The 27,620-nt window shown below is 35.2% G+C and overlaps 1 protein-coding gene across 1 annotated transcript in view; it reads left to right on the top strand.

Annotated features, from left to right (window-relative positions):
* The window catches only part of LOC141461660 (uncharacterized), an 88,761-nt gene extending 61,465 nt beyond the window's left edge, over window positions 1-27,296 (top strand). The window contains exon 4 of the mRNA XM_074142871.1: window positions 16,397-27,296. Within this exon, the coding sequence (XP_073998972.1) occupies window positions 16,397-16,476 (80 nt within the window). The 3' untranslated portion in view covers window positions 16,477-27,296. The remainder of the gene's footprint in view (window positions 1-16,396) is intronic.
* The last annotated feature ends 324 nt before the right edge of the window (window positions 27,297-27,620 follow it).

Raw genomic sequence — 27,620 nt, forward strand, 5'->3', positions numbered from 1 at the left:
CTTTAGATATCCCATACCCTTATGTTTCTATTGTTATAAAATTTGAATAAAACAAGTTTTTACTAATTAGTTTCTAACAGGCTGAAATCACGAGCTGAATTATATGAATGAAATGTTAGGTACATGCTGATTTGTGTACCTTTGGTTGGTTTAATCAACTCTTATACTTAACTTTTTAAATTGATAGTTTCTGTTAAGAAGTAAGCGATGGTAAGAAGTAAAAGTTACTAGAAAGGCACATTAGAGGGGAGTTTTTCTAATAAATGTTACAACTAAACTGATACAGTAAATATGCCATCTTTAAAGAAACTCAATTGAGCAGTTATTGGGATAATCGTAAAAAGAAAAATTAAACAAACTTATTGATTAAGGTGGTGATTTTTGTTTTGGGATTTTTATCGCTTAGGATCGTGAGTATTTTGAATCCAGAAATAAACTTGAGAATGTTGATGGATGCCACATATCTTAAGTGCGGAAACAAACAAAAACCCAATTCGTAAACTAATATCGCAACAATATTTCGTCTTTCTAAGAAGGAAACCAACTGATTTTATGCACAGATTTGTTACTGTAATGAGTAAACCATAAACATGACATAGAATTAAAGCAAAATGATGGCTTTACAGTAAAAATGGAATAGAAGTGTCAGAATTGGTGTTATTTATCGAGAATGTTGTTATCTTGCGAAGTATATCGTAGAACGAAAACTGGTAAGCACTGCACCCACTGGTTGAATCATTATTTACTTAACAGACTCCTGGGTTGAAGAATAATAGACCTTCATTGAATTAAACATATTATTAAACAAAGCCACTGAATTTACTTCATGAAGCGGAATTTTTATCGCTGGTCCTATTCTAAAGATCACCTTTTTTTGGATTCAAGGGACTTCAAAATGTATAATTCTTTAAAAGACTAACGATGTTGCTCTCATCTACGTGAAAGACAGAAACAAAACAAAATAGTTAATTCAAACTTACTTGTTCATTAAAAATGTAGCGCTGGATATGTTTATTGTAATCTCTGACCAATTTCTTACTTACAACCATTATTAGAGGTAGATTAAACAGTTTGGTGTAGAAATTTTGATTTCACTTAGTTTATCGTCTCACACTACACTTTAATAACTCGGCTGAGTTTGAGAAAGAAACAAGTCAGGCGCCTCGATAGCCGAGCGGTTAGAGGCCCTAGACCTGTAAAGCTAATATGTACGAGGGTCGTTTGAAAAGTCCGTGCAAAAATAAAAACTACTTAATTTTGGGGGATAAACCATTTTTATTTTTCAACAGAGTCTCCTTTTAGGCTTATACACTTCGTCCAACGCTGCTCTAGTTTGTTGATCCCTTCCGAATAATAGGATTTGTCCAAGTCTGAAAAATAGCCATTTCTTCATATTGGGGAACAAATAGTAGTCCGAGGGAGCCAAGTCTGGAGAATAGGGGGGATGTGAAACGAGTTGGAACCCTATTTCCATTAATTTTGCGACCACAACTGCTCAGGTGTGAGCTGGTGCGTTGTCGTGATGGAAAAGGACTTTTTGTGGGCCAATCGTGGGCGTTTTTCTTGCAGCTCGGTTTTCAAACGGTCCAATAACGATGAATAATAAGCACCTGTAATAGTTTTACCCTTTCCCAGATAGTCGATGAGGATAATTCCTTGCGAATCCCAAAAGACAGTCGCCATAATCTTTCCGGCCGAAGGAACGGTCTTCGCCTTTTATGGCGCAGATTCCCCCTTGGTAACCCATTGTTTAGATTGTTCTTTGGTCTCAGGAGTGTAATGATGTATCCACAGTGACGAAACGACGCTTAAAGTCCTGCGGATTCTTCTGGAACAGCTGCAAACCGTCCTTGCAACACTTCACACGATTTCGTTTTTAGTCAAGCGTGAGCAATCGCGGCACCCATCTTGCGGATAGCTTTGTCATGTCCAAATGTTGATGCAAAATATTATGTACCCGTTCATTCGAGATGCCCACAGCACTAGCAATCTCACGCACCTTCACTCTTCTGTCATCCATCACCATATCATGGATTTTATCAATGATTTCTGGAGTAGTAACCTCAACAGGGCGTCCAGAACGTTCAGCGTCACTTGTGCCCATATGGCCACTCCGAAAATTTTGAAACCACTTATAAACTGTTCTAATCGAAGGTGCAGAGTCACCATAATGTTTATCAAGCTTCTCTTTAGTCTCCTGAGGCGTTTTGCTTTTCATAAAGTAGTGTTTAATCAACACACGAAATTCTTTTTCGTCCATTTTTTGAAAATCACTCGACTTCCTCGATTCAAACGAATGCCAAACACAAAGAAATAGACCGATCTGGCTGAAACTTGGTGTGTGTTCTTCCAAGAGATGCTACTAACTAAACATAACCTCGATACGCGCCAGTGGTGCTATCTCTCTGACTTTGCACGGACTTTTCAAACGACCCTCGTATTGTGGTACTAGGTTCGATTCCCGGTCTCCAGGCCTTGGATTTTTATTTAATGGGTAATAAAAAGAAATTTACAGTAAAGTATGTCTGCTAGTCGCCTCCGTCCACGACACCTAATTGAGTAGTTGGACGTAAAGCCCGCCTGAAAAAAATAGGCATTACTTTACTTTACATTGTTAAAGTCAAATTCTCTACAGGTAACCAATAAACATTGTCTTTATTGAATCATCAAGGGAATCAGTTTATGACTGAATCCGTTGATTGTTGGATTAAAGTCTTAAGTCCGAAACCGGTCAGGGATCAATAAGCATGCGCACTACGACGAATAAAATCAAAGATGTTACTGTGTCATGTACAAGGCTTACTGGGGGGAAATAGAAGCCATTGTTGTCTATAACTTGAACTCGTCCGTAATATACAACGATTCACCATAAACTTTACACCTGCTATCTTTTTTACTTAGATAAAATGCTCCAAACATTTCGTTTTCAACACCCCCGTATTAGTAAATTGTTTACCAGGTAAAACGTGGATCATAATGGTAATCGTGGAGTGTGCCAGGTCTAGGATTGTAAAGTTGGGTCAGGTATAAGTTTCAACTTCAATTCTTCCATTGCTGATAATATTTGACCTAGAGTTTTGACTTTGTCTCGCTTTGTCTTGTTGAAGATGTACCTTTTTTATTATTCTTATTAATCAAAGAGGGGCCATATTTCGGACGAAATGGAATACACGCGTTATCTAGCTGATGCAAGAACCCAAATGATCGCACTTATCGTTAGCTTAAAATGAATGACAGTATCCACCACATATGACAGCGTCACTTAAAGTAAAGTAAAGTAAAGCAATGCCTATTTTTTCAGGCCGACATTACGTCCAACTACCAAATTAGGTGTCGTGGACGGAGGCGACTAGCAAACATACTTTACTGTAAATTTCTTTTTATTAACCATTAAATAAAATCCAAGGCCTCTAGACCGAGGAATCGAACCCAGTACCACAATACATTTTAGCTTTACAGGTACTCGCCTCTAACCGCTCGGCTACCGTGGCGCCTCAGCGTCACTACATATTTTACTTTTCCTTCCGAGCCCAGGATAGATTACAAGTTGGCCAGATCAATCCATTTTTGTTTGGATTGAGCAGATTTTCAAAAAATTAAATAACACTTTTTTCATAACATTGGTGTAACTAATATCACGTGGGTTTTGAAGATAGGTTTTACATGAAATAGCGGAATATGGTTAAGCAGAACTTTGCCTAAGTGACTAGCAAGCATTACTACTGTGCCTCCGAGATTAAAGGGCGAGGAATTATTAATTCTAAGGTCGTAATTTTCTCGGATAGTCAGGCTGCTCCACGGGCAATTAGTTCCTACCAGGTTAACTCAAAACTGGTTTGGGATTGTCTGGGTGCCCTGAAGGAAATTAGTGACCAAAATAAGGTCTTTCTGGTTTGGGTACCTGGTCATTCAGGACATAAGGGGAAACGAAGCGGCAGATTTATTGGCCCGGGAAAACTCTGCGGGACACTTGGTTGGCCTGGAGCTCTGCTTTTGGGGTTCCGAAGTGTGTTAAGACTGCGACCATTAACTTATGGGTGCAGAGTAGGTCTCAGGAGTTGTGGCTTGCCACTACTGGGCAGAGAGACAGGCGAAGGAGTTTATTAAAGGCTATTCGCCGAGGCTGACTGCAGAATTAATCCGTCAAGGCCGTGTGGGGCTATAAGGGGATGATTGTAGGCCTATTAACTGGGCCACTGCAGGCTCAGAAAACACATGCATCGCATGGGCCTGGCAGATGGCTAGTTTTTTGTAGGTTCTGTCAGGAAGAGGAGGTGGAAACGGCACTGCACGTGGTTGTGTCAGTGTGAGGGGCTTGTCTGTGGCTAAGGATGTTACTTCTCGGGGAGGAAAAAAAACGAGGCCTGGTGAGCTTTACCTAAGAGTCGCTCTCCAGCATTAAGAGTCTGATTAAAAGGACAGGTCTGGTGGGTGAGCTTTAAAGTGAGGGGAGCCACAATAGATCCAAAGGGGTCGCAGTGGCGTAGGCCTTGAGGCTGCCCTAGTCTAATCTTATCTAATCTACTACTGTGCCTTCTTTTGTCTCTTGATCCATGGTACGATAGAGGAGCCATATTTTATGGATCCATTCTCTCTAAAAATTCTTCCTTGGAACCTAACTGTTGATTCCTTCATTTTTAGCTTCACCTTAAGATCTGCTTAACCTTCTTGCCAATGTCCATAACCTTCCTTTTTCAATATTACATTCTCTAATTTTGTTTGTTTTTAATTTTGAGCCAGATTTTTTTGTTTATTCACAAGCAGCTCTAAAAATAGTGCCTTCGCTAGTTTCGGAAGCGGCGTTTAAGCTTAAGTTTAAAAGGAATGACGGTCTGTTTCTTTTTTAGTGTGAAAAAATTACAAAGTGATGATTGAAGGAGTTACTAATGAGAAAGTTATTATAAGCGAGATAGATGGTAAACAGGACACAAAATACGTTTGATGATTAGAAGAGAAAAAAAAGCGCAGACTTTGGTACACCTTAATATTATATTTAAGAGGCATTATGTGTGTGGTAAGAGCTGGCAAGTTGGTACAGTGGGAAAGATGTGCGGTATCGAAGGGAGGCGGTGCGAGTGAGCTTGTGGCCGGTGCCATGCAGTCTCCGCTGGGCGATTTAGACCGGCCGTCGTGCCTGGCTACACTACTAGCCGTTCTGAATATATCCAACTAGCCCTGGCAAGGGCCTTTCACACCGCCTTCTATATAGTATGTATAATATTCAAGATATGATTTGATTTTTTTTTGTTTTTATTAACATTGACTGTGCTGCCAGCCAGACCGGTTCTCTAAGCACCTTTTGGCTTTCTTCTACTATGCCGCTACTAGATTAGAGGTTTCTATTTTTTTATTTGTCTATTTGTTTTATAATTCTCTAGCCACTTGTTCTATTCTAACAGATTGCCCATTCCTAGCATTTAATAGACCATTCCCAACTCGCTACACTTCGTACACACTAAACTATCCTCATTACTGTTGAGATTATTATAGCTCATGGACGTGTACTCCGTACAATGTACTGATCGGAGCACATTAGAAGCATGCTTTTTTAGTTCATTTTTAATCAGATGTTAGAAACGTACATTCTATTGAGATGTGTTATATTAACCGGCCATTTTATCTGAAGCGAGAAAATGTTTCCCAAATATTCTAAAATGCTAGTTACTTTTACTATTCGCTTAAAATTAAACATAAAGCGGATTTGAATATATAGGTTTCGTGATCGTAAATTGTTAAACTTAGGATTGAAGATTGGCGAGGAATCGGTCAAATAAAACAACTGTCTTTTTGCGTACGTTTCGACAAATATATTGTCCTCTTCAGGGCCTGGATATCGAGTTTGTTGTTTTATTTGACCGTTTCTTCGCCAATCTTCCAATCCTAAATAAAGCGGATTTTATTATTTAGGCGCGCCACGGTAGCCGAACGGTTAGAGGCAAAGACCTATAAAGCTAATATTTATTGTGTGGTACTGGGTTCGATTCCCGGTCTCTCTAGGCCTTGGATTTTATTTAATGGTTAATAAAAAGAAATTTACATGTAAAGTATGTTTGCTAGTCGCCTCTGTCCTACCTAATTGGTAGTTTGGACGTAAAGCCTGCCTGAAAAAAATAGGCAGTTACTTTACCTATTATTTAGGTTTTAGGTCTCAGTATTTTATACAGAGTTACTTTGTCTAAAGCAGATAAGTAAATTAAATTTTAATATTTAGTTGTGTTTTAATTTTTGTTTACAGATTATTTAATTTGTGTAAACATTATTTACTTGTTAGTTGTTACAATTATTAAGAACTTACTCGCTTTAAGATTAGGTTGTTTAATTTACATTTATTTATAATGAGATTTACATTTAAAATGTGGTTTAATTTGTTTTGTTCTACTGACTCTCTCTTAGTTTGTCTTATTTTAATAATTTAAAACGTAAAATTGTTTAAAAAATATATTGTAATCTATTATTATTTTTTCAAATTAGACATTTTATAATGCGATCTGGCATTAGGTAAAAACGCTTGCGAATTCTGCTGTTAAAAATTTTCTTTAAATAATATAACTATCCACTACAACGGCCACGAATTTCTTAAGGAGAACGACAGTAGCAATATGTCAGAATGGTGATGAGACATGATAGGCCCGCCTTTCAGGTCTGGCAGCGCGCACTCGGACATCGTACCTTTATGTTATAAACGGTAAGTGGACAAAGAGTACAATATGAAAGATATTGCCTCTTCCTCGAAGTGGAAACGAAAGAGAGGATCTTGGAACGCGAAGGTCAAGACATATTGGGCTCCCTGGCGCAAAGTGGGAATCAAATTGATTTTTTAGAAAACTGCTGGGGTCAGTCAGACGATTAAATTTTCTTGAAAGTTTGAACTTGAATTAGAAGGATATTTGAATTTATAGCTACACATATTTGAACTTGTACAAAAGTATTTTCGACAAATCTGTAAAAACTAAACAAACTATTAATTAAAGTGGCATCCAATATGTCGATTTTACTTCAAATTTAAGCAATTGGTTACATATACCTACTCCGAACTCTCTCCCAAGATTGATTCTCCTGGAATAGGTTTCAAATAATAGTAAAGTGAAATGAAAGTTAAGTGATGCCTATTTTTTCAGGCGGGCTTTACGTCCAACTACCAAATTAGGTGACGTGGACGGCAGCGACTAGCAAACATACTTTACTGTAAATTTCTTTTATTAACCATTAAATAAAATCCAAGGCCTCTAGACCGGGGAATCGAACCTACTAAACCTAGCTGTACAGGTATCGCCTCTAACCGCACGGCTATCGTGGCACCTGTTTAAAATAATAGTGACTAGTTCACCATGTAATAAAAAAAACGTTAGAGAAAAACCCCCGCAAAACTGGAAATCTGATACCATAAAATGGCGCTTCGGTTAGATTAAAATTTTCAGTATTCAGTACGTTAACCACTTAGTTAATCCAATCCCTGGATATGTTAATGCGGTCAGTAATTAGCCATTGAAAAACAATGGCCATCTTTATAAACATTTATGAATACTTTCAAACATATATGGAATGTGTTTTAAACTTTTGTAAAAGCATTTTATCTATTTATTTATTTTTATAAAAGTTATAAAGTGATTTGTCTGAAATTATATGTATTTATTCGTAAATATCTTTTGCTTTAACAAGTAATAGTTGTGCCGTTTATTTTGAAAGTGGGGCAAGTCCATTTTTTGTTATTTCGAGATATTTAAGGTTTTGCGTTTCAATAAATTTAAAAATATTGGTAAATATTAATAGACATATTTGTTGTATTTTGTGGTGTTAGATAATGTAAGTTTATAATCCAATAGTGTTTATAGTGTTGGCTAAGAAAAATAAAGGTTTTATTATAACTAAATGGACTTGCCTCACTTTCAAAACTAATGAATTATTGTAATCGTTGATTTAAATGGATAATATTTCAGTCGTATCAGTCTTTTTTTAACAATAAAAACAAAATACTAATCAATAGTTCAACTATTCTTCTTTTTTTTTTTGAATCATTTTGGTCCGAATTGCCTTCGTATTCAGATTCTGATTCCAAGATTCTTCTTTTATTATCGATTGTCATGGGGTCTTATTTCTACAAACGTAATAAAATTACTTGCAAATGAGGATTTTATTGAAATGGCGTTATTACCCAGAAAAGTATTTCTATTTTATATTTGTTACCTACCAAATTCACTTTCAGGTGCATCAGAGTTATAATTACCGTTGTAATCGGTTTCAGCCATTTTTTCTTTTTATAAAATAAACCACAATCCGTTATTAATTTTCAAATAATGAAACTTTTTTTCGTACACCGAGCACAAAACAACACAACTTACTTGATAGTCGATAATATAAGTCTAATGTTATACAATTTACAGTTTTTCAGAGCCATTAGTACTAAAAATTTCCCGATGTTGGTGTTATTATCGAAACACAAAATTAAGATGTACTTATTATTATTAAATAATAATAAATTTTATGAAATATTGTATAATCACCGATTACCAATATCAAAGATAGAAGTTAAACCATCACATTTGCTTCGCCGGAGTTAAATAATTTCAACCTAAGATGGACTTGCACCATTTTCAAATTAAACATATTTACAATAAGAGCTAAAACTTCCATCTCCCAAATATTAGCATTCTGATTTTTTTTGACTCTAAATTCTTTACAGATAGAAAGATCATACTAATATTTTATCTATAATTACCATTATCTTCATTTTTTTCAAAAATGGACTTGCCCCACTTTCAAAATAAACGGCTCAGTTGTTGAAACATGCTACGTTGAAAAAACTCAAATTTTCGTTCTCAAAATATTTTATATTTCCGGTAATACACTAAATAAGACCTTTTTCGCGATTGCAATGGCTTCCCTTACCTTAGGGATCTAGAGCAAAATAAAAACGTGTAGACACTTTTAGTGCTTTAGAGTTTTGCATTAGTTCTGTGGGTCAGATTGCCACTAAAAAAATATGTAGGGGACCGACACATGCGGACGAGCACTTCTTCGGGGCGTACATGAAAGATAGGCGCGTACTAACTCCTAGCCACGTCAAGTAGGTGTTCCAAAGTCTATAAATCTGGGGACTGTTGTAAAGTTGTTGTGTAGTTCCAACACAACTAATGGCACTATAACTACCTTTAACTTCAAAAGCCGCAGGAGTGTGTGTGGGGGGAGGGGTGACAGGGCCCAAAGTAATAATAACTTGTCTGTAGGAGTTTCCTATTATGAGCCGGACGGAGCTTAAGAAGGCGGCATCAACTCAAGTCAGTCAGTATCCCCCTCTGTTTCAGAGAACACCTGTTCCAAACCGCACTTCTTCTGCACTTCTCCCACTACCACGTCATCATTTCTTACCTCACTCTTTGTGTCAGCATAATTGGAATACGGAAAAATTGCAATTCTTCAAAATACCTTTTCGCTAAACGCATCTCATATTTAAGCTTTCGGTCTAAATCTATTAACTCTTTGAGGCACACGATTTTAAAGAAAATAAAAGCCATAGTTGCACAGAATTTCTTTTATTATAAAAAAATGGAAATAAACATTCATTTCCATTATTTTACATAGGGTAAAGTAGGGTGAGATGGCCACCATTTTATTTGGAGGGTGCCTGCAAATTTTTGGTTAGGGCTAGGCTTACTTTATTATTATTTTTGGAAACCTCATACGCTCACAAACATAAGATGAGGAAAAAATTTCAGAAAAAATGCTAAGGGAAACATTTTTTTATTCTTACAAAAAAAAAAAAGAAGCATTTGGCCATCTATCCCCCCTGGGTTGGGTGAGTTGGCCAGTGTAACTTGGGAGAGATGGCCACATATTGTAAATGAAATTGCGCTAGTAAAACGTAAAAATAACAGAAAAAAATGAATGGTTACTTAATATTTACTTATTATTCTTCTTTTTAAATGCGCTTTTACTGCAATTTTGGCAAGTGCATGCAAAAGAAGAGCATTTTTCGGGAAACCACTTCCGGCATATTATGCATTCCAAGCAATCTTTTGTTTTCTGGTCTTGTTGTAGCTTTCCCCATATCCTGTACATTCAGTTTCATCGATTTCTGAAATGGCATCACTTTCCTCTTCAAATTCGATTCCTGTTTCTTCCTCTTCATCGGAACTTGGGGAATGTGAGCGTTTTCTTTTTCGGACAATCCTTTCTTTGCAGAATTGTCTCTTTGGGGATGGTATTTCTCGTTGGTTTGAATTTCTTTGCAACTCTATTTTTCACAACAGCAATGTGCTCGAGAGAAGTTAATAAAGTGGCAACAGATTTGGCCTCGTTTTCTTGCATAGACAACAGTTTTGGGTGAGGGGTTAATACGATCTCAAATTTTCTGAAGTATAATTTCCGCGGTTAGTGTTCTGTCTTTTATGCTGAGTTGGCATTTTTCTGCAGTGAATTGGAAACTGAGCCGAACTATAACAGAAAAAAAGTAAAAATAATTGGTCATCTATCCCTACTGTTTGATGGCCATCTGTCCCGAATGCTGGAGAGAGATGGCCAACATGAATAAACATAACTCAACGCGTACTTTTTGACAGTTTTAGAAGTTAGGATTCATTAATGTGTACTGTACTTTCCTAATATGTAAAAAACAACACTAAAATTTCGACACATACATTCGCTGCAGCATGCAATATGCAACTATCATAAAATTTTTTGTTGTGACGATAATGTTTTTATTCTCTGAGTTAATTAATAACGCTTTGACGCAGACCAAAATGAACTCACTGTAGTCAGACATGAAGGTTCATCACTTGAGAGGTCATGCAGTGCCGTCGGACGACATTTCGGTTAAATTTCGGCTGTTGGCCATCTCTCCCGATTGGCCATCTCACCCGACTTTACCCTATGTAATCATCCCTCACAAATAATCATTACTCTCAAAATCAGAAAAAAAGAAAAGAAAAAATTAATACCATTTCAATAGTCCTTTTTTAGTGTGGGACACTGGTATTGTATAATACCACTATGCAACTAATGCTTTATATGATGCTCATTCAAACACAACTTTTTACCAAAACAAAGCGGAACTTTGCTGACAGTACAGCGCTGTCCTTCAGCGCACTGTTCTTTGAAATGTTTAAGTTCCATGTTTTGACCCAATTTTTTATAAACAATATATGAATTAACAACAGCTGCATCCAAATAATAGAACAGTGTGCGGTGCCACCATTTTTTTACTATCGGTCAAGTTTATAATTGATATACAATTTGTTTTTTCACGCCTTTACCATTGGTGCATAGCACTGCCAACTGAATGAAAAACTTTAAATAACATATTAAGCTGTATGTATGAATAACTTCAACTTTTCGAGGTGGATTAAAATATACAGTCAGGGACAAAATGATAGACACACATACAATTTCTTTTAGAAAATGTTTATTTGCAATTTTAATTTATTTCTGACTTTTGAAAATGTTGCATCAGACATTAAAATAAGGAATAAACAGTAAAATCAGATTAATTTATAAATGTGTCAATTTGTATAAAGCATAAACTTAAAATAATCACTTTGTGTGTCAACATGTGGACAAAAAGATAGACACAACTTCAGTTTTGGAGTTTCAGCTGTCGCTTAATATTTTGTTGAGCCTCCTATGTTGTGTATCACTTCTAACATTCTATTTGGAAGACTTCTGTACAAATTTTGAACTTCTTCTTGCCCAATATCTTCCCAAGATGCCGAAATTGCGATTTTCAATTCCTCAACATGTCGAAATGGCGACCATTGTCGTAAACCTTCCTGGATAGGATTCCCCATAGATTTTCAATTATATTGAGATGTAGAGAAAGAGTTGGCCAAGAAAGAGTTTCAATGTTATGATCTTGGAACCAACTTTTTATTGTCCGAGCATTATGAACTGGAGCGTTGTCTTGCTGAAAAATATAATTTTCACCAGCCATCCTGAGAAACTCAATTTTTGCTTCTTCCAATATGTTCTTGTATGCTTCGGCGTTAACTCTACGAGGAAGAAAAGTTATTTCGCCCTTATCTAGGAAGTCTATGGATGCCCACACCATTTTGGATCCACCGCCCATTTTCCGTTTAGACAAAAATTTCTCTTCTTTCCTTAAATCATGGAAATAATATCGAAATCCATCAGGGCCATCTAAATTAACTTTTTCTTCATCCGAAAAAATCACTTTATTCCATTCTCGGACCCACGACATGTGTTCCCGTGCAAAATCTAGTCGGCCGAATTTGTGCCTTTGTGTTAAGACTGGTTTCGTCCTTAATTTTTTTCTGACCAACGTATCTTGCTTCCTTAAAAACCTCCTTACATTTTTAACATTATTGTGGACACCAACATTTGCAGCAATTGCCCGAGCTGAGAGCGTAGAGTTTGAGGCAGCTCTTAAAATTACTATTTTTTCACGCTTCGAAAGGCCGAAGGCGTACCTTTTGACCTCCCAGCGCCATATTGTTTCCCGAATTTCAAAAATTTACACACTGACGAGAAACTCCTCTTTATTTGGCTTCCAATTTCTCTGGCAGACATACCCGATTCCGAAAGAGATTTGATTAACCTCCTCTCTTCGTCACTAAAACACTTCCCTCTTCCCATTATAAAAAAAAAATATTTTTTTAACAAAAATGAAATAATAAAATGTGGTATAAAAATTGAAAGACTGTGCACTATATTAGAAAGCGAAAAAAAATTTAACTGAAGCATTAAGTCAACAAAAACACAAGTGTGTCTATCTTTTTGTCCCACGTAAATATTCAATTTTTACAAATATTTGAGAATATAAAAGTAAACTTTCACCTATCCGCAATATGCCAATAAAAGTGTGATATCACAAGGCAATAAATTAAGAAAATAATCATTAAATTTAAAAAGAAAAATTCAGGAAAATATAAAAGATGCTTTTGGATGTGTGTCTATCATTTTGTCCCTGACTGTATATCCCACCTTGCAGCAAAAGCTAAGCAAATGGTGGGACAGTTTTGAATCCACCTAGCCGCAAAGAGTTAATACGTTTTTTTTTGGGCTTTCTCTTGCACTTCGCAAAAATAAGTACTCGAACCGTGCACATTTATTTTTTTTTTTTTTCAAAGAAAATGTCTAAATTTCCATTTAGAGGTTTATTTTTATTTTTTGAGTATTTTTATTATGTGTAATAGGGTAAGGTTGCTCAAGTCGTACACCTTAAAAAAACGTTCTCAGAAATCAAAGAATATACGAGGTCTGTAAATTAAGTAATGAGACTGATTTTTTTTAAAAAAATTTTATTCAAAAAGAATTACAATTCTATATTGTCTCCCCTCAAAATAACTTCCTTCTGAAGCCACACAGCGCTGGAGACGTTTCTTCCACTCCTCATAGCAGTGCTCGAACTCCCGATATTGGAATAGTCTTCAGCTGGTCAGTTATAGCCGTTTGAATGTTTTCAACTGTTTTACTTCAGACATGGGCACAGTGCAACGGAAACTCTTTAGCAGGCCTACGAAGATAGTGTTTTGGTCAAGAGCCCAGGTTTTTCGGTGGTTTAAGGGCATTTTCAGAAAGAAAGAGGAGTCAAGATGAACCACGAAGCGGAAGGCTCTTCATCTTCAAGGAACCGATGAAAATGTCAACAGAATCTGGGATCTTGTGCGTTCAAATCGCCGGTATTTTACTAATACTAATCGTATTAGTAAATACGAGGTTTGTTCAAAAAGTAACGGGAATTTTTAAATTTCGCGGGTTTGGAGAGTCTGATTGTAAATTTTTTTTTTTATTATGTTGGTACACATGCCCCTGAAGTACGATAAAATTTTCAGTAATATTCATTGTTTACTTCTTAAGTGGCAGCCGTTAAGGTTAGACGTGTTTTTCGAGCTTGGCGATTTTTGTTTGTTAAAAAAAATGGATCAAAGAATTTGTATTAAATTTTGCGTAAAAAATGAAATAAAGTGTGTGAAATGTTAATAAAGGCATATGGTGAGTCTGCTATGAGCAAAACAAGAATTTACGAGTGGTATAAGCGTTTCCAAGATGGCCGCGAAAACGTTGAAGATGACGAACGACCTGGACGTCCAAGCACATCAACAACCGATGAAAACGTGAAAAAAGTGAAAGAAATGGTTATGAACGATCGCCGAATCACAATCAGAGAAGTCGCTGATGATGTTGCCATATCAATTGGCTCATGCCATGAAATTTTTTCGGATGTTTTGGGTATGAAACGTGTGGCAGCAAAATTTGTTCCAAAATTGTTGAATTTCGAACAAAAACAGCGGAGAATGGAAGTTGCTCAAGAGTCACTCAATGAAGTCGACAACGATGCGGATCTACTGAAACGTGTTATAACAGGTGACGAAACATGGGTTTACGGATATGATGTCGAAACTAAGGCTCAATCGTCCCAGTGGAGGCATTCTGGATCGCCAAGACCGAAAAAGGCTCGACAAGTGCGGTCGAATGTGAAGGTTATGCTCACTGTGTTCTTCGATTTTAATGGCATAGTGCATCATGAATTCTTGCCACAAGGTCAAACAATCAATAAGGAGTACTACCTACAAGTTCAACGCCGTTTGCGTGAAGCAATCCGAAAAAAACGCCCGGATTTGTGGCAAAACAATTCATGGATTTTGCACCACGATAATGCACCTGCTCACACTTCATTGCTTGTTCGTGAATTTTTGGCCAAAAACAAAACTTTAACGATGCCCCAGCCTCCATATTCGCCAGACATGGCTCCATGTGACTTTTTTCTATTTCCAAACATAAAGAGAACATTAAAAGGCCGTCGTTTTACAAGCATAGATGACATTAAAAGCGAATCGCTGAAAGCTATCACAAAGATCGAGTTTCAGAAGTGTTTCGAGGATTGGAAAAAGCGCTGGCACAAGTGTATTGTATGCGAAGGGGACTACTTTGAAGGCGACAATATTAATGTAGATGAATAAATAAATATTTTTTTCAAAAAACGAAAATTCCCGTTACTTTTTGAGCACACCTCGTACATACTTATTGGAAGGCGCTACGGTAGCCGAGCGGTTAAGAGGCGAGACCTGTAAAGCTAATATGTATTTTGTGGTGCTGGGTTCGATTCCCCGGTCTAGAGGCCTTGGATTTTATTTAATGGTTAATAAAAGAAATTTAGAAGTAAAGTATGTTTGCTAGTCGTCTCCGTCCACGACATCTAATTGGGTAGTTGGACGTAAAGGCCGCCTAAAAAAAAAATAGGCAATTACTTTTACTTACTTTACATACTTATGGGCATCATTGGAAACCTTAATAAACCCTGTTTCTATTGATTGCAACAAAAAATTAAAATAGCCTGCGCACATTTTCCTTAAAATCCAAAAATTAAACAAAAAAAAAATGAAATCGGTACGACTAAGGGAAACCAGTACCTTAAATCGTACCACCTACTGCTTTAAGTCGTACCTCAAACTAAAATTAAATAAATATATGGTTTATTTTCAAATAAATGAAGACTACAGGGGAAGAAAGGGTTAAGTGTCCATTTTATAAATTATAGAGGAGAGCAACTTTAAAGTTTGAAACGTTACAGTTTCAATCTTTATTGAAATATGCTTTTGTAATTTATATCAGTGCATTGAATGGACCATTCTTTAGTATTCCTTAAAAGTATCGAACAAATATTTTATAAAAATTGGGGCTGTCTGTCTGTCTGTATGTCTATTTTCAAATTTCTTAGTATAACCCTCGAATCAGATTGTGAAAATAAGAATATAATGTAATATAGAGATCATATTTCACTATATAAACTCCGTGCAACTACCCTCGACAAAATTCTATTCATCTGTGAGTCTAGGTCATCTATATCATACAGGGTGTTCTTGGCTAATTGAGTTTCAGAAAATGCACCTGCATTGTTTACAAATTTTCGGCTTTTATTTTGAATGAACTTATGTAAATTATAATATATACCTTTAATAAATAACTTTTATAAAACCAGAGAAACAAAAATTAATACGTAGAAATACACACCTGCAGGACTACAACTCTTTCTGTCCGTGTTTTGGATGTGACTTCACCCATTTTCTCAGTGTATACCATACATTCATCTGGCCATAACTCTTGAGACAAACACCATTACATTCAACTAAGTTGACCCATCTAAAATTTTGTGTGATGAACTACATGAATGTTGCCAAAAAACTCATTTTAGTCAAAATTGGACTTGAACCCTTTTTTACCGTGTAATCTTCAAATATATTTGGACGTGGAACTGGAGTCAGCAAATTTCAAATTTGACTTTATTTCTTTCGAAATCTGACGTGATAAGTTGGGAGAATGAATGTGAGACAATAATATCGACTAGTATCGACAGCAAATGTTTCAATTTCTGTTTTATTCACGACTTGATCTAATTAACTCATGTATATTATAATAAATATGGTAAAATTTGGATTTGTTACAGGTGAATCCAGCCACTCGGTCTGTCCAAGTCTGACGGCACTCAATCTAGCAAGAGTTCCACCGCCGACTTATCCGCAATAAATTCAGTTAAAATACAGTTTTTAAAATCTGTTCTCATTGTAAATATGAATTTTTTAATTTTAAATTATCTAAGATAGTTAATTTATTTTGTATTAGACCATTTTTTTTTAATAATTATTTTTATGAATACAAATGTCCAGAACAATGGATTTATACTGATTTTGTGACAAAATTATTGATAAGTTAGTTGCAATCATGTATTTATTAAATAATGTTACAAAAAATGCAAAACACCTTGCTAAAAAAAATAAAGAAAACATTATAGGGAGCAGGACATGTGATGAAAACAAAACAAAATTTTGGTCATTTACTGTCAATCCTGGTGTAGTATTAGAACACCAACTGCTAACTGGATGAACTGGAACCTGATGGTAGAACTGAGTTCGCATTCACTAATTGAATATGGCCTCAATTCCCTTTACACTATACTCATGATTACATAAATCAATCACTAAAAGAAGTAGTGAGCTCACTAACTTAATTGCAATAACTAGTAAAAACTCAACCAGTTTTGGAGAACATTGCTGTAGCTGGGACTAAACTCTAAATTACTGGAGACGGTGATGAATATGGTTGCAATTCTTTTTACACAGAACATGAGACCAGTAATAATGTAGTCCAGAGCAGTGTTAACTCTTAACTTAATCTCCTCCACAAACTTACTCAGTTTGGATCTATTGTCGTAATGTCACTGTTCGTGCTTCTTCGTTAAATATAGATATATTGTAGATTTTGGAGCTGCAATGTGGTTTGCAAATCCATAAAAAAAGAGAAGAAAGTGAGTTGTATTGTTATTGTTTTCAAATTCAATTCTGTCTGTAAACAAAATTAGAAAAAACAAAAACAAAATGGAGTTGAAAGAATTTTAAATTCTGTAAGAATAAAGTTCCTAACCTAAATTTAAGCCCAGTAATAATGGTTCCTTATTACGCAATGCAGTTAAAATACTACTGGGCTGCATTCAAATGTATTCATTTATTATGAATTTCTATCAATTAATTCCATGAGAAACTTGTCGCAAAACTGAAACCCAAATAAATACCTTACCTCTTGGGGGTTTCTTACAACCTTGAGCCAACTGTCTGGGACTAGAATACAGGAACTTGTCAATTAGACATTAGATCTGTCTCAGTAAATATGGCCAGTAAATTCCTTCTCAACAAAAGACAACTATTCTTTTGTAAAAATGCATATCAAAAAGAGATTGTTTAGGAGAAGATTGGTAAATATGCAATTTGATGGTAGTAATGATGAGGTGTAAATTCAAGCGTAGATATCCTATATTCATCAATAAAGCTGACTGTTTGAAGTTGGACATAACATGTGTAGAGACACTCTACTAAGTTTAAACACTAATATACTAGGATGTGGAAAAAAGGCTGTGTGTTTATATTTTATTTTATTTATTTACTTTTAATTTATATTTTGCATATCGACTACTTGGCCATTAGCATCGTCCTGACATATAAAACTAGCCCGGGTTGGAATGACGCCTCCTTTTCTCTTTACGTCGTCAATTGCGGCTTCCATCGGCAAGTAGTAAGAGAACACAAGTAGCAAACCGACTCTCCTTTCTTCACTTTAGCCATCCAATCTAGTCGACGGATGGAAGAGAGTTTTACAGTGATGTAAACATCATCCTTTCCTAACTCCTACGCTTCAGGTGTACTCTCGGATTATATCCGTTATCGCCACACCCTGACTTCACTTCAATTTTTTCTCTTTTCCATATTTTATCAAATAATCAAGTAATTTCTAACCTGTATTCGCACTTCACATACTACCCTTTATCATTATTGATGTTGCTAGACGTGCATATTAAAGAGCTATTTGCTTTGAGAAAGGTTGATTACTTTTGAAAGTAATTTCTGCCACAAACTCTAAAACAACATTACTCAGTTTATTCTACTAGTAATAGAAGTGGAATACTTTGATAAAACATTCCATGCAGCTCAGCTAAAATCCAAATCCAGTAATCCATTCATGCTGATAAATACATCTGCACTTATAAAATCATCCACGCCTATAAATAAACCCCATTAACAAAAACTTACAGTTTAAAAAAAGTTAAGTATAAAGATTGATTAAACGACAAAAAGTGTACAAATCAGCAAATATCTCCAACATTTCATCAGCTAGTAATTTCAGCCATTTAGAAACTTTTTGAAAAAGCTTTATGGTGTTTTATTCAAATTCTACAACAATTAATATTGTTTAGGATTTATTAATTGTCACTGGCCCTTTTGCTGGCCATTTTCAAAATATTTGTTCACTAAAGTTTAGCACACCATTTAACTTAGATTGATTGTAATAGGAGGTATTAAACTATTAATCATTAAATCTTTACAAAAAATCGTTGAATAACAGCCTTATGCAAATGAAAACATACAAAATGGCGGTGAACAATAGATGAAACGTGACCCACAATTTTCTTTTACCTATTTTACAAGAAAATAACCATTATTCCCAATTTTCTGTTTTACCCTTACATTATTAGAAGATATTAAGCAAGAAAAATCTTTTATTTTTTATGTTTTCATTAAGAAAATTCTTTATGGCATAATTTGATACTTCATTAAATACCTACGGAGGAAAAATTAGTAAAAAATATTAAATTTTTATTTTTCATACAAAGAATTGGTCAATCCCAGGGAAGAATGGTAAGTTTTTGTCATTGTACCTTTTGGCTAGACTTTTTTTTGCTTTAGGTCCTTGATTTTAACAAGTTTCAATATATCTATTGATTAATAAAGATTAGGCTATCTAGAATAATTAGGCTTATTTACGCTGGGCATATTCTATGCCCAAATTCACATATATAAAAATTAGTGACAAATCCTTGGTAAAAGATTCCCTATTCTTAATCTAAACTATGTTTTAATTGGCAGATTAGTATGCAGAATATAAATCGTTATACACCCATTATAGATTATATATTGCATTATTTGTGCATATTATTAGGTTTACTACGAATACGTACAATATTGTGTAAATATATGATTTCGCATAACGGATGAAGCACTAAGACAAACCATTGATTAAAAGGACTAGTATCAGAATAGTCTTAATAATTATAATATACTAGCTGTACCCGTTCACACGTTGCTGTGTTTAACAAAAAGGCAGTTTTGATACCTCAAACATAATTTATTAATGACCAAATGTATACAATACATCGAAATGAAAATTAACAATAAAATTATCCCTACTTCAGAGTACAGTAGTGTCCTTGCAAAGGTATCATTTCTACATAATGTGAAAAATTCAGTTAATGTTGTTGGCGTTGGTGACATTGCTCTTGCACGTACATTTTCTGATGTAAAATACACACGCTGTCCATTTTCTGCTAAATGAACAACCGTTGGATATCGCTCATGAATGGAAAATGATCAAATACGCCTTACGGCCTCATTGCTACTTATGTAGCTTCCCAGTTGATATTGGGTGACTTCATCGTTAGATGCAGTTGTATTTTCCACTCCAAACACTGCCATATCGCTTCCTTTGTTCACATATTTGCAAATATATTTTATAGCTTTCACTGAATTGTAGTACCCAACATTTATGTGTGCGTTATACGTTTTTAGTAGTAATGGAGAATATGGTACTACCCAACGATTATCAACGTCAATAGTATTGTTGAGTACTTTTAGATTAATGGATTCCACCATCCTCGGTATAATTTATTCTCGTATTAATAATTGCAAAAAAACTGTTTTTCATGGTTTTCATGGTAACACTTTTAACAAATATTACTAATTAAATGTTATTTTGATATTTTTGGGATATTTGTTCGGGAGCACCTAGAGCCCCAACTCTGATTTTAAAAATCTTTGCAAAAACCTTCCCGGGGATATACCTAATAATTTCCCAAATTTTCACGGCGATTGGATGTATGGTTTTTGAATCTATCGAGTACAAACAAACAAACAGACACACATTCATTTTTATATATATAGATAAAACTTCATATATTTATGGATTCTAATAAATCTTCAAAATGGTAACTCTTGTTCCGATGAGTAGCAAATGATTTAAAAAAAAATCTATTTGTAACTCCTCTGATATTATTTCTGTTTAACTTTGAACATAACAAAACAAAAACTCAAAGCATTGAATCCAATTTACAAACATTTTAACTTTAACTAAACATCAAATATGTCTTATGTTAATGTTTTTTTGACAGCCCCAGTGATATAAATTAATTCTGTGAAGCCAACTTGGGACGACTGGTTACTTTCTAAAAAACAAAAATCACTACACGAATAGAATAAGATTTATATTTATTGACAAAGAATTATCTGTAATATTTTTAATCTTTGAAAGTTTGGCACGAATATTCCTTTCAATGAAATTATTTATTGTATTTTATGAAAAGTTATTTTTAGCGTGGCTTTATTAAATAGAAAAAGCAATTTCAGTTGCAATTAATAAATAAAACAAATAAATAGGGTGAAGGGACCAGTAATTGACTGCTTAAGAAAAAATTCGAGTTTAAGATAGAATAACTTCCGTTATTTTGGCTCCAGGTGTAGGTTCTAAAATTGTACCGCTCCAGTAGGATGTATTTTTTTTTATTAATATTTTAAAAGCAGTAAATTCGATCTTTATGTCAACCAAAAATGATTTTTTTTGGAAGTATGTCAGTGACCCAGTAATTGACATACCGAATTTTCGGTGGAACCAGTGTTTGACATGGGGTGGGACCAGTAATTGACATACAAATACATTCATGAAACGACATAAGGTATGCATTCAAAATCACTTTTAAATCTAAATAAATCACTTAAATCACCTAAATCACTTTTTCAATTGGATTTATAACAAAAATCGGTCTTATTCATAATTAATTACAATCAGTTTTTAAATAGGCAAACCTAAATAATCTAATATTTTTTCAACCTTACCCTTTTTTATGCAGCTTTTGACGATCAACCCTTACACAACTGTACTACCGGTAACATCACAAACATCACAAAGTCACCAACTCTCCACGTATGTTTGTTTTCGCACCTGGTACTTCTTCCTCTGGCCGTTTTCTTTGATGGAATTCTATGGTTTAGCCATTTCCTCCCTTTCTTCTTTGTCATGTGGCTAGGACCCAAAACTGAGGGAGAATGAGAGATTTTCCAACTCCGTTACGTGGGCGTCGTTTTTATTAGTCACGTAGGCCTTGGAAGCTGTTCGGCGATCACGACTATTCCAGTTTGTTGTTCATACATTGTTGTTCTCTACAGAATAATCATTCTGCATGCCCTCTTGAAATAAGGCGTACATTTGCTAATTCATTAATTTAAACATATTTTGATGGAAGTTTTACTATTTATTTTATGTTGCCGATATTTTTTATCAATGATTTTATTTTACAATGTATTGAATTTTTAATTATAATAAAATTTACCAACCTATCTTATCATTTTCCCAGGAAGTCAATCACTGGTCTCAAACAAAAAAGCTGTAGGACTAGTAATTGACATACATGTCAATTACTGGGCAGATTGCCGTTTCAAGGACCAGTGATTGACAGCCCCATTTTAATCCTCAATGCTTCTTATAATTAAAAAAAAAACTACATAAATGAAATCTACAAGTAATACTAATTTCTTATCAATCCTCCTTAGCAACGGCTTGTTTTTTCCTTGATTTTGAACTTTTAACACAAATAACCTTCCACTGATACCAAGGAACCTTCCAATAATTAATATTTTTCTGGAACTGCTGCCCAAAGGCTTCTCAATAACGAAATTGAAAGAATCACCACTAAAAACGGCTCATATCCCTTATAATACCAGTTTATTTCTGGTATGTCAATTACTGGTGCCCAGTCAATTACTGGTCCCTTCACCCTAAATGAATTTAATAATGAATAATATTAATAATAATGAAATAATTATTGAAAATGTTCATGGCTCAACAGAACTGAATATCATCGTCGATTATTATTAATTGCAGCGCGTATTCTTTTTAAAAAATATATTATCTACCCGTTTCGGATTTTCAAGCTTAGTGTTGCGGATTTTTTTGTCATACACTAGTCGGCAAGTTTACAGTATGACAGGAATATAGTTTAAGTAAATTGTCCACACCAATCTGAAATAAACCAACCTCTGAAAATGCGAAATCGGCCAGGAATACGGAAAACATTCTGCTTCAACAGATAAAATCAACGATATTAATAACGATATTAAAAAATAAATAACTTTAAACCAATTTGACACAAATTATTACATTATTAATTATATGTTTTTGTAAACCGCAGCGATCCTGGGCGCTTTCTCCAAGTCCAAGCAATAATGGATAACCAAAATTGAACCTCCTAGCATCACTGTTTTTTTTAATCACTTCATTTCCATCATACTCCGCTCATTCATGTGAATGTTGGTTCTAAATCATTTCAACTCTTAATCGCCCACCAACAAGATAACAAGTTGCCCTGTTGCTTGGTAAGAGACCTTATTGTGCAACTTGCATACATAATTTCTTTAAATGAATTTATAATTTCTGGCCAATCGTTGCTGGGTCATTTAGAAGCAGTTTTTTTTTTTCTTTTAAAATAATTAGACTGACGATTTAGATTTAGATTAGATTTACATGGCGGGACGGGACCCATGCCCCACAGCACTGGAGCCACCAAGAGGCTTACTGTGCCTTCCCTAAAGTCTAGTAGGTGAAACCTCCCCTTCTAAGAAGGTTGAGGGCTTTCCCTACCAGTTCCTTCTGCGCTATAATCTCCTTTGGTCTCAAGGTACCAAAGATATCGGTAGCGCAGCCGCTCGATTGCAACGCAATCGAATAACAGATGAGAGAGGCCGTTTCCTCCTCTTCCTGGCACAATCTGCACAATAGTTCCGAGCTAATAAGCCCCCCACCTTGTACAGGTACTTTCTGAACATGCCGTGCCCTGTGAATAGACCTGTAAGCAGAGTAATCTGATTTCTGCCCAAGCCCAGAGTCAATTTGGTTCTTTGTTTACGCAGTCAAGGGCATAATACTGTTGCCGTGTTTAACTCCAGGAAGCATCACCCAGTTCTTTTCATGTTCTCTCCAGATCCAATCTCTGAGAGCCTCACGGACTTCACCCCTAGTGATCCCCAGGACTGGTTCCGGGAAAATGAAAGGAGTACTAGCTCCTTTCCTGGCCAACCGATCAGCTATTTCATTCCCCTTAATCCCCACAGGGCCGGCACCCACTCTCAGTCGGACTTTATTGTGCTGGGCCAGTTGATCTAGGGCCTTTTTACACTCCCAGACCAGGGAAGCGGTAGGAAGAGAGGGCCTTCAGTGCAGCTTGGCTGTCCCGGAAAAATGCAAATCTCCCTATTTCTAAGATTCATTCGCCAGATCTTCCCCAGCGCAAGTTTTAATGGCAAAGACCTCGGCCTTAAAGACGGTGGCGTATCTCCCAAGAGCACTCTCAATGAGTATCTCAGGTTTAGCCCCATACACTCCAGCTCCGGTACCACAGGCCATCTTGGAGCCATCCGTAAACCACATGGCTCCTTTCTGGCACTGTTCTGTTCAGTTTACCCTCCATTCAGTCCTCCATCTGAGGATCACCTGAAACGGAGTCTCGAAACTATATCTGACTGACTGACGAAATGGAAACTTAAAAGGGTGATTGTTTTGGAATAATTATGATAATTTTTTTTTTTTTTACCTGCAGATAAATGTATATATGAAAATTTTCAATTTTGGGCATGTGTTTGATTGAACCTGAACCCTTGAGCACCCAGAAAAGATACCCTGATTACATTTATATATACAGGGTGACCAGAGTTATATGCTCCACCCACTTTTTTTTTAACAGCGGGAAATTTCGAAAAAATAAAAAACACGTATTTAATCATTTTTAGTCTAGTTTATTTTCAGTGATTGACCCATTTTTTTAAAACCCCTGTATCTCGAGATACAGCATTCAACTTTTGTTTTTCAAATGGAACGTTATATTTTTTGTTGCATATTTTTATAGTATTTGAGCTCCTAAAAAAAAAAAAAAAGAATTTTTGAAATCGGTTAGGTTTTTCAAAAGTTATGGTAATTTAAAATATGAAAAACAAATTTCAGTTTATTGTCAAAATTACGTTATTTTTTTTTAAAGAATCTGTTCAAACTGGGCACCATCAACGGATAGGCAAGCCAAAACTCTGGACTCCCACGCTTTGCTTACAGCAGCACTTATAGTGACAAAGTCAAGATCTAGGCAGGCTAGAGTAATTCGACGTTTCAGATCATTGACTGAAGCCACGTGATTAAGGATACTTTACACTTTATTTTTTTAGGTATCCCCACAAAATATAGTCCATTTGGGTCAAGTCCGGAGATCGAGGTGGCCATTGGATGGGACAATGAGTCCTTACGCACTTTTAATGGAAATTTCTGCCCAGCTAACCTCGAACCACTCTCGCCGGGCAACCATCTTGTTGAAAATACATATCTAGCCGACGTTGTAGATGAACATCTTCAAGCGGAACTGGCAAAATGTATCTGAACAAAAAGTTGGACACCTTTCACCAGTTAAGTTCTCTCTGTAGAAGTATGGGCCGATTAGTTGATTTCCAATAACTCCACCTAAACGTTTGTAGAAAAAACAACCTGAACGTCGAATACTTCTAGCCTGCCTAGATCTTGACTTCGCCACGATAAGTGCTGCTACAAGCAAAGCGTGGGCGTCCAGAGTTTTGGCTTGCCTATCCGTTGGTTGTGCCCAGTTTGAATAGATTCTTTAAAAAAAATAACGTAATTTTGACAGTAAACTGAAATTTGTTTTTTATCTTTTAAATACCCATAACTTTTGAAAAACATAACCGATTTCAATAATTTTGTTTTTGTTTTTTTTAGGAGCTCAAATACTATAAAAATATGTAAAAAAAATATAACGTTCCATTTGAAAAACAAAAGTTGGATGCTGTATCTCGAGATACAAGGGTTTAAAAAAATGGGTCAATCACTGAAAATAAACTAGACTAAAAATGATTAAATACGTGTTTTTTATTTTTTCGAAATTTCCCGCAGTTTAAAAAAAAAGTGGGTGGAGCATATAACTCTGGTCGCCCTGTACATATAAATGTGGCGGGCAGTATCTCTGCTATAAGTAAACAAGAGAAAAAAAGAAGAAAAAATATATTAAACTCTGCACTTAAAGAAAAAGGACAATTTCTTAAAATAAAATTATAATAATGTATATATTATGCACGGTGTTCATTTTAAGACGGCTCAAATCCATTTCATGCTTAAACGGTTGATCTGAGCAAAAAATGGTAGAGGAGAAATTTGTTGCCCGTCACCTCTAGTTTCAGAATATGTAACTTGATTTTAGATTCCTGCCCGCATACGCGGCTGACGCGCGACCAAAATTGAGGGTCCTCTTTTCATGTACACTGTTTTAAAGAGTATAAAAAGTAATGAAAGAATCCGGAAACCGCAATTCGATATCTTTAAAATTAAAGGTGCTAGGCCATTTCAAAATCTGGTATTTATTAATCATATTTCGATTTTTTAACTTGTTATCAAAGAGAAAGAAGAGCACGCGATAGGTCATTTTTATGTATTTTTTTCATCCCCTTTCTACTAAAAATATTGCCAAGGCCGTAAAGCTAGTATTTTTTCTTAATATCGGGAAATAAGTAGTTTTCCGAGTGATTTTTTTAAGAAAAATCAAATGTTTAGAGCTTTAAATGTTCTCAAGCATACACAAAATGGGTAAAAATTAATTTTACATCTGTTACAAACAAGAAGGTTTAATAATTGTTTGATAATTTTGGGAGAGTTGCGTTTAATTACAAAAAAAATTGGAAACCTTCTGCCACACATTTAAGTGATCAATATCTTTCATGTAAAGGATCAAACGTATTCCTTAATTTATCAAACAATGCACTTTACTCAACTTTTGAAGCATTTACTGTGCCTTCAAAGGTGCCTCCTCAGATACAGAGAGCAGTTGATAACCTCCTGGCTAACCTGGCTTGCGAGTCTGAGGAGGCATCTTTCAAGACACAGTTCATGCTGCAAAAGTGCATTATTTGATAAATTAAGGAATAAGATTGATCATTTACATGAAAGATATTGATCACTTAAATATGTGGCAGGAGGTTTCCAATTTTTTTGGTAATTAAACGCAACTCTCCCAAAATTATCAAACAATTATTAAACCTTCTTGTTTGTAACAGATGTAAAATTAATTTTTAGCCATTTTGTGTATGCTTGACAACATCTAAAGCTCTTAACATTTGATTTTTCTTAGAAAAATCACTCGGAAAACTACTTATTTCCCGATATTAAGAAAAAATACTAGCTTTACGGCCTTGGCAATATTTTTAGTAGAAAGGGGATGAAAAAAATACATAAAAATGACCTATCGCGTGCTCTTCTTTCTCTTTGATAACAAGTTAAAAAAATTGAAATATGATTAAAAATACCAGATTTTGAAATGGCCTAGCACCTTTAATTTTAAAGATATCGAATTGCGGTTTCCGGTTTCTTTCATTACTTTTTATAAAATGGGGGTCAACTGCGAACTCTCACTTTTGGTCGCGCGTCAGCCGCGTATGCGGGCAGGAATCTAAAATCAAGTTACATATTCTGAAACTAGAGGTGACGGGCAACAAATTTTTCCTCTACCATTTTTTGCTCAGATTAACCGTTTAAGCATGAAATGGATTTGAGCCGTCTTAAAATGAACACCCTGTATATATGTTGTTATATTGTTTTCGTATTCAATGTCCTGAAAACAGGTATTTCCTTGTAAAAAACTTAAACCACCCCAAAACAACATGAACATGAACAAATTCCAAAAATATGTCGTAACAAAAAAAAATTTTAAAATAAGAGACAGTAATAATAATATAATTTTTATTTTTAATGAAGAGTCAGGGATGTTGAAATGTCACGAGTCTATTACAAAAACTTTTGCTTTATTGTGGCGAACATTTGCAACCAAACATTTAGCATAAAACTAAAAGTTTAAAGGAAATTAGATATTTAAGAGGCAGTTATATGAGTGTTCATTCTAAATTTTTTAACAACAAACAGTTGGTAATAGTGTTGATAGAACAAAGAATGTTCAAATATTCAAGCAAACAAACGCACAGACCTTTCCAAAAATCCTAGTATGGTATCAGTGTTTTTAAATATTAAGACGTATGTGA

This window comes from Rhodnius prolixus, unplaced genomic scaffold (assembly GCF_049639745.1).
Source record: "Rhodnius prolixus isolate KJV_2025 unplaced genomic scaffold, Rpr scaffold_12, whole genome shotgun sequence".
In the NCBI taxonomy this organism is placed as follows: domain Eukaryota; kingdom Metazoa; phylum Arthropoda; class Insecta; order Hemiptera; family Reduviidae; genus Rhodnius; species Rhodnius prolixus.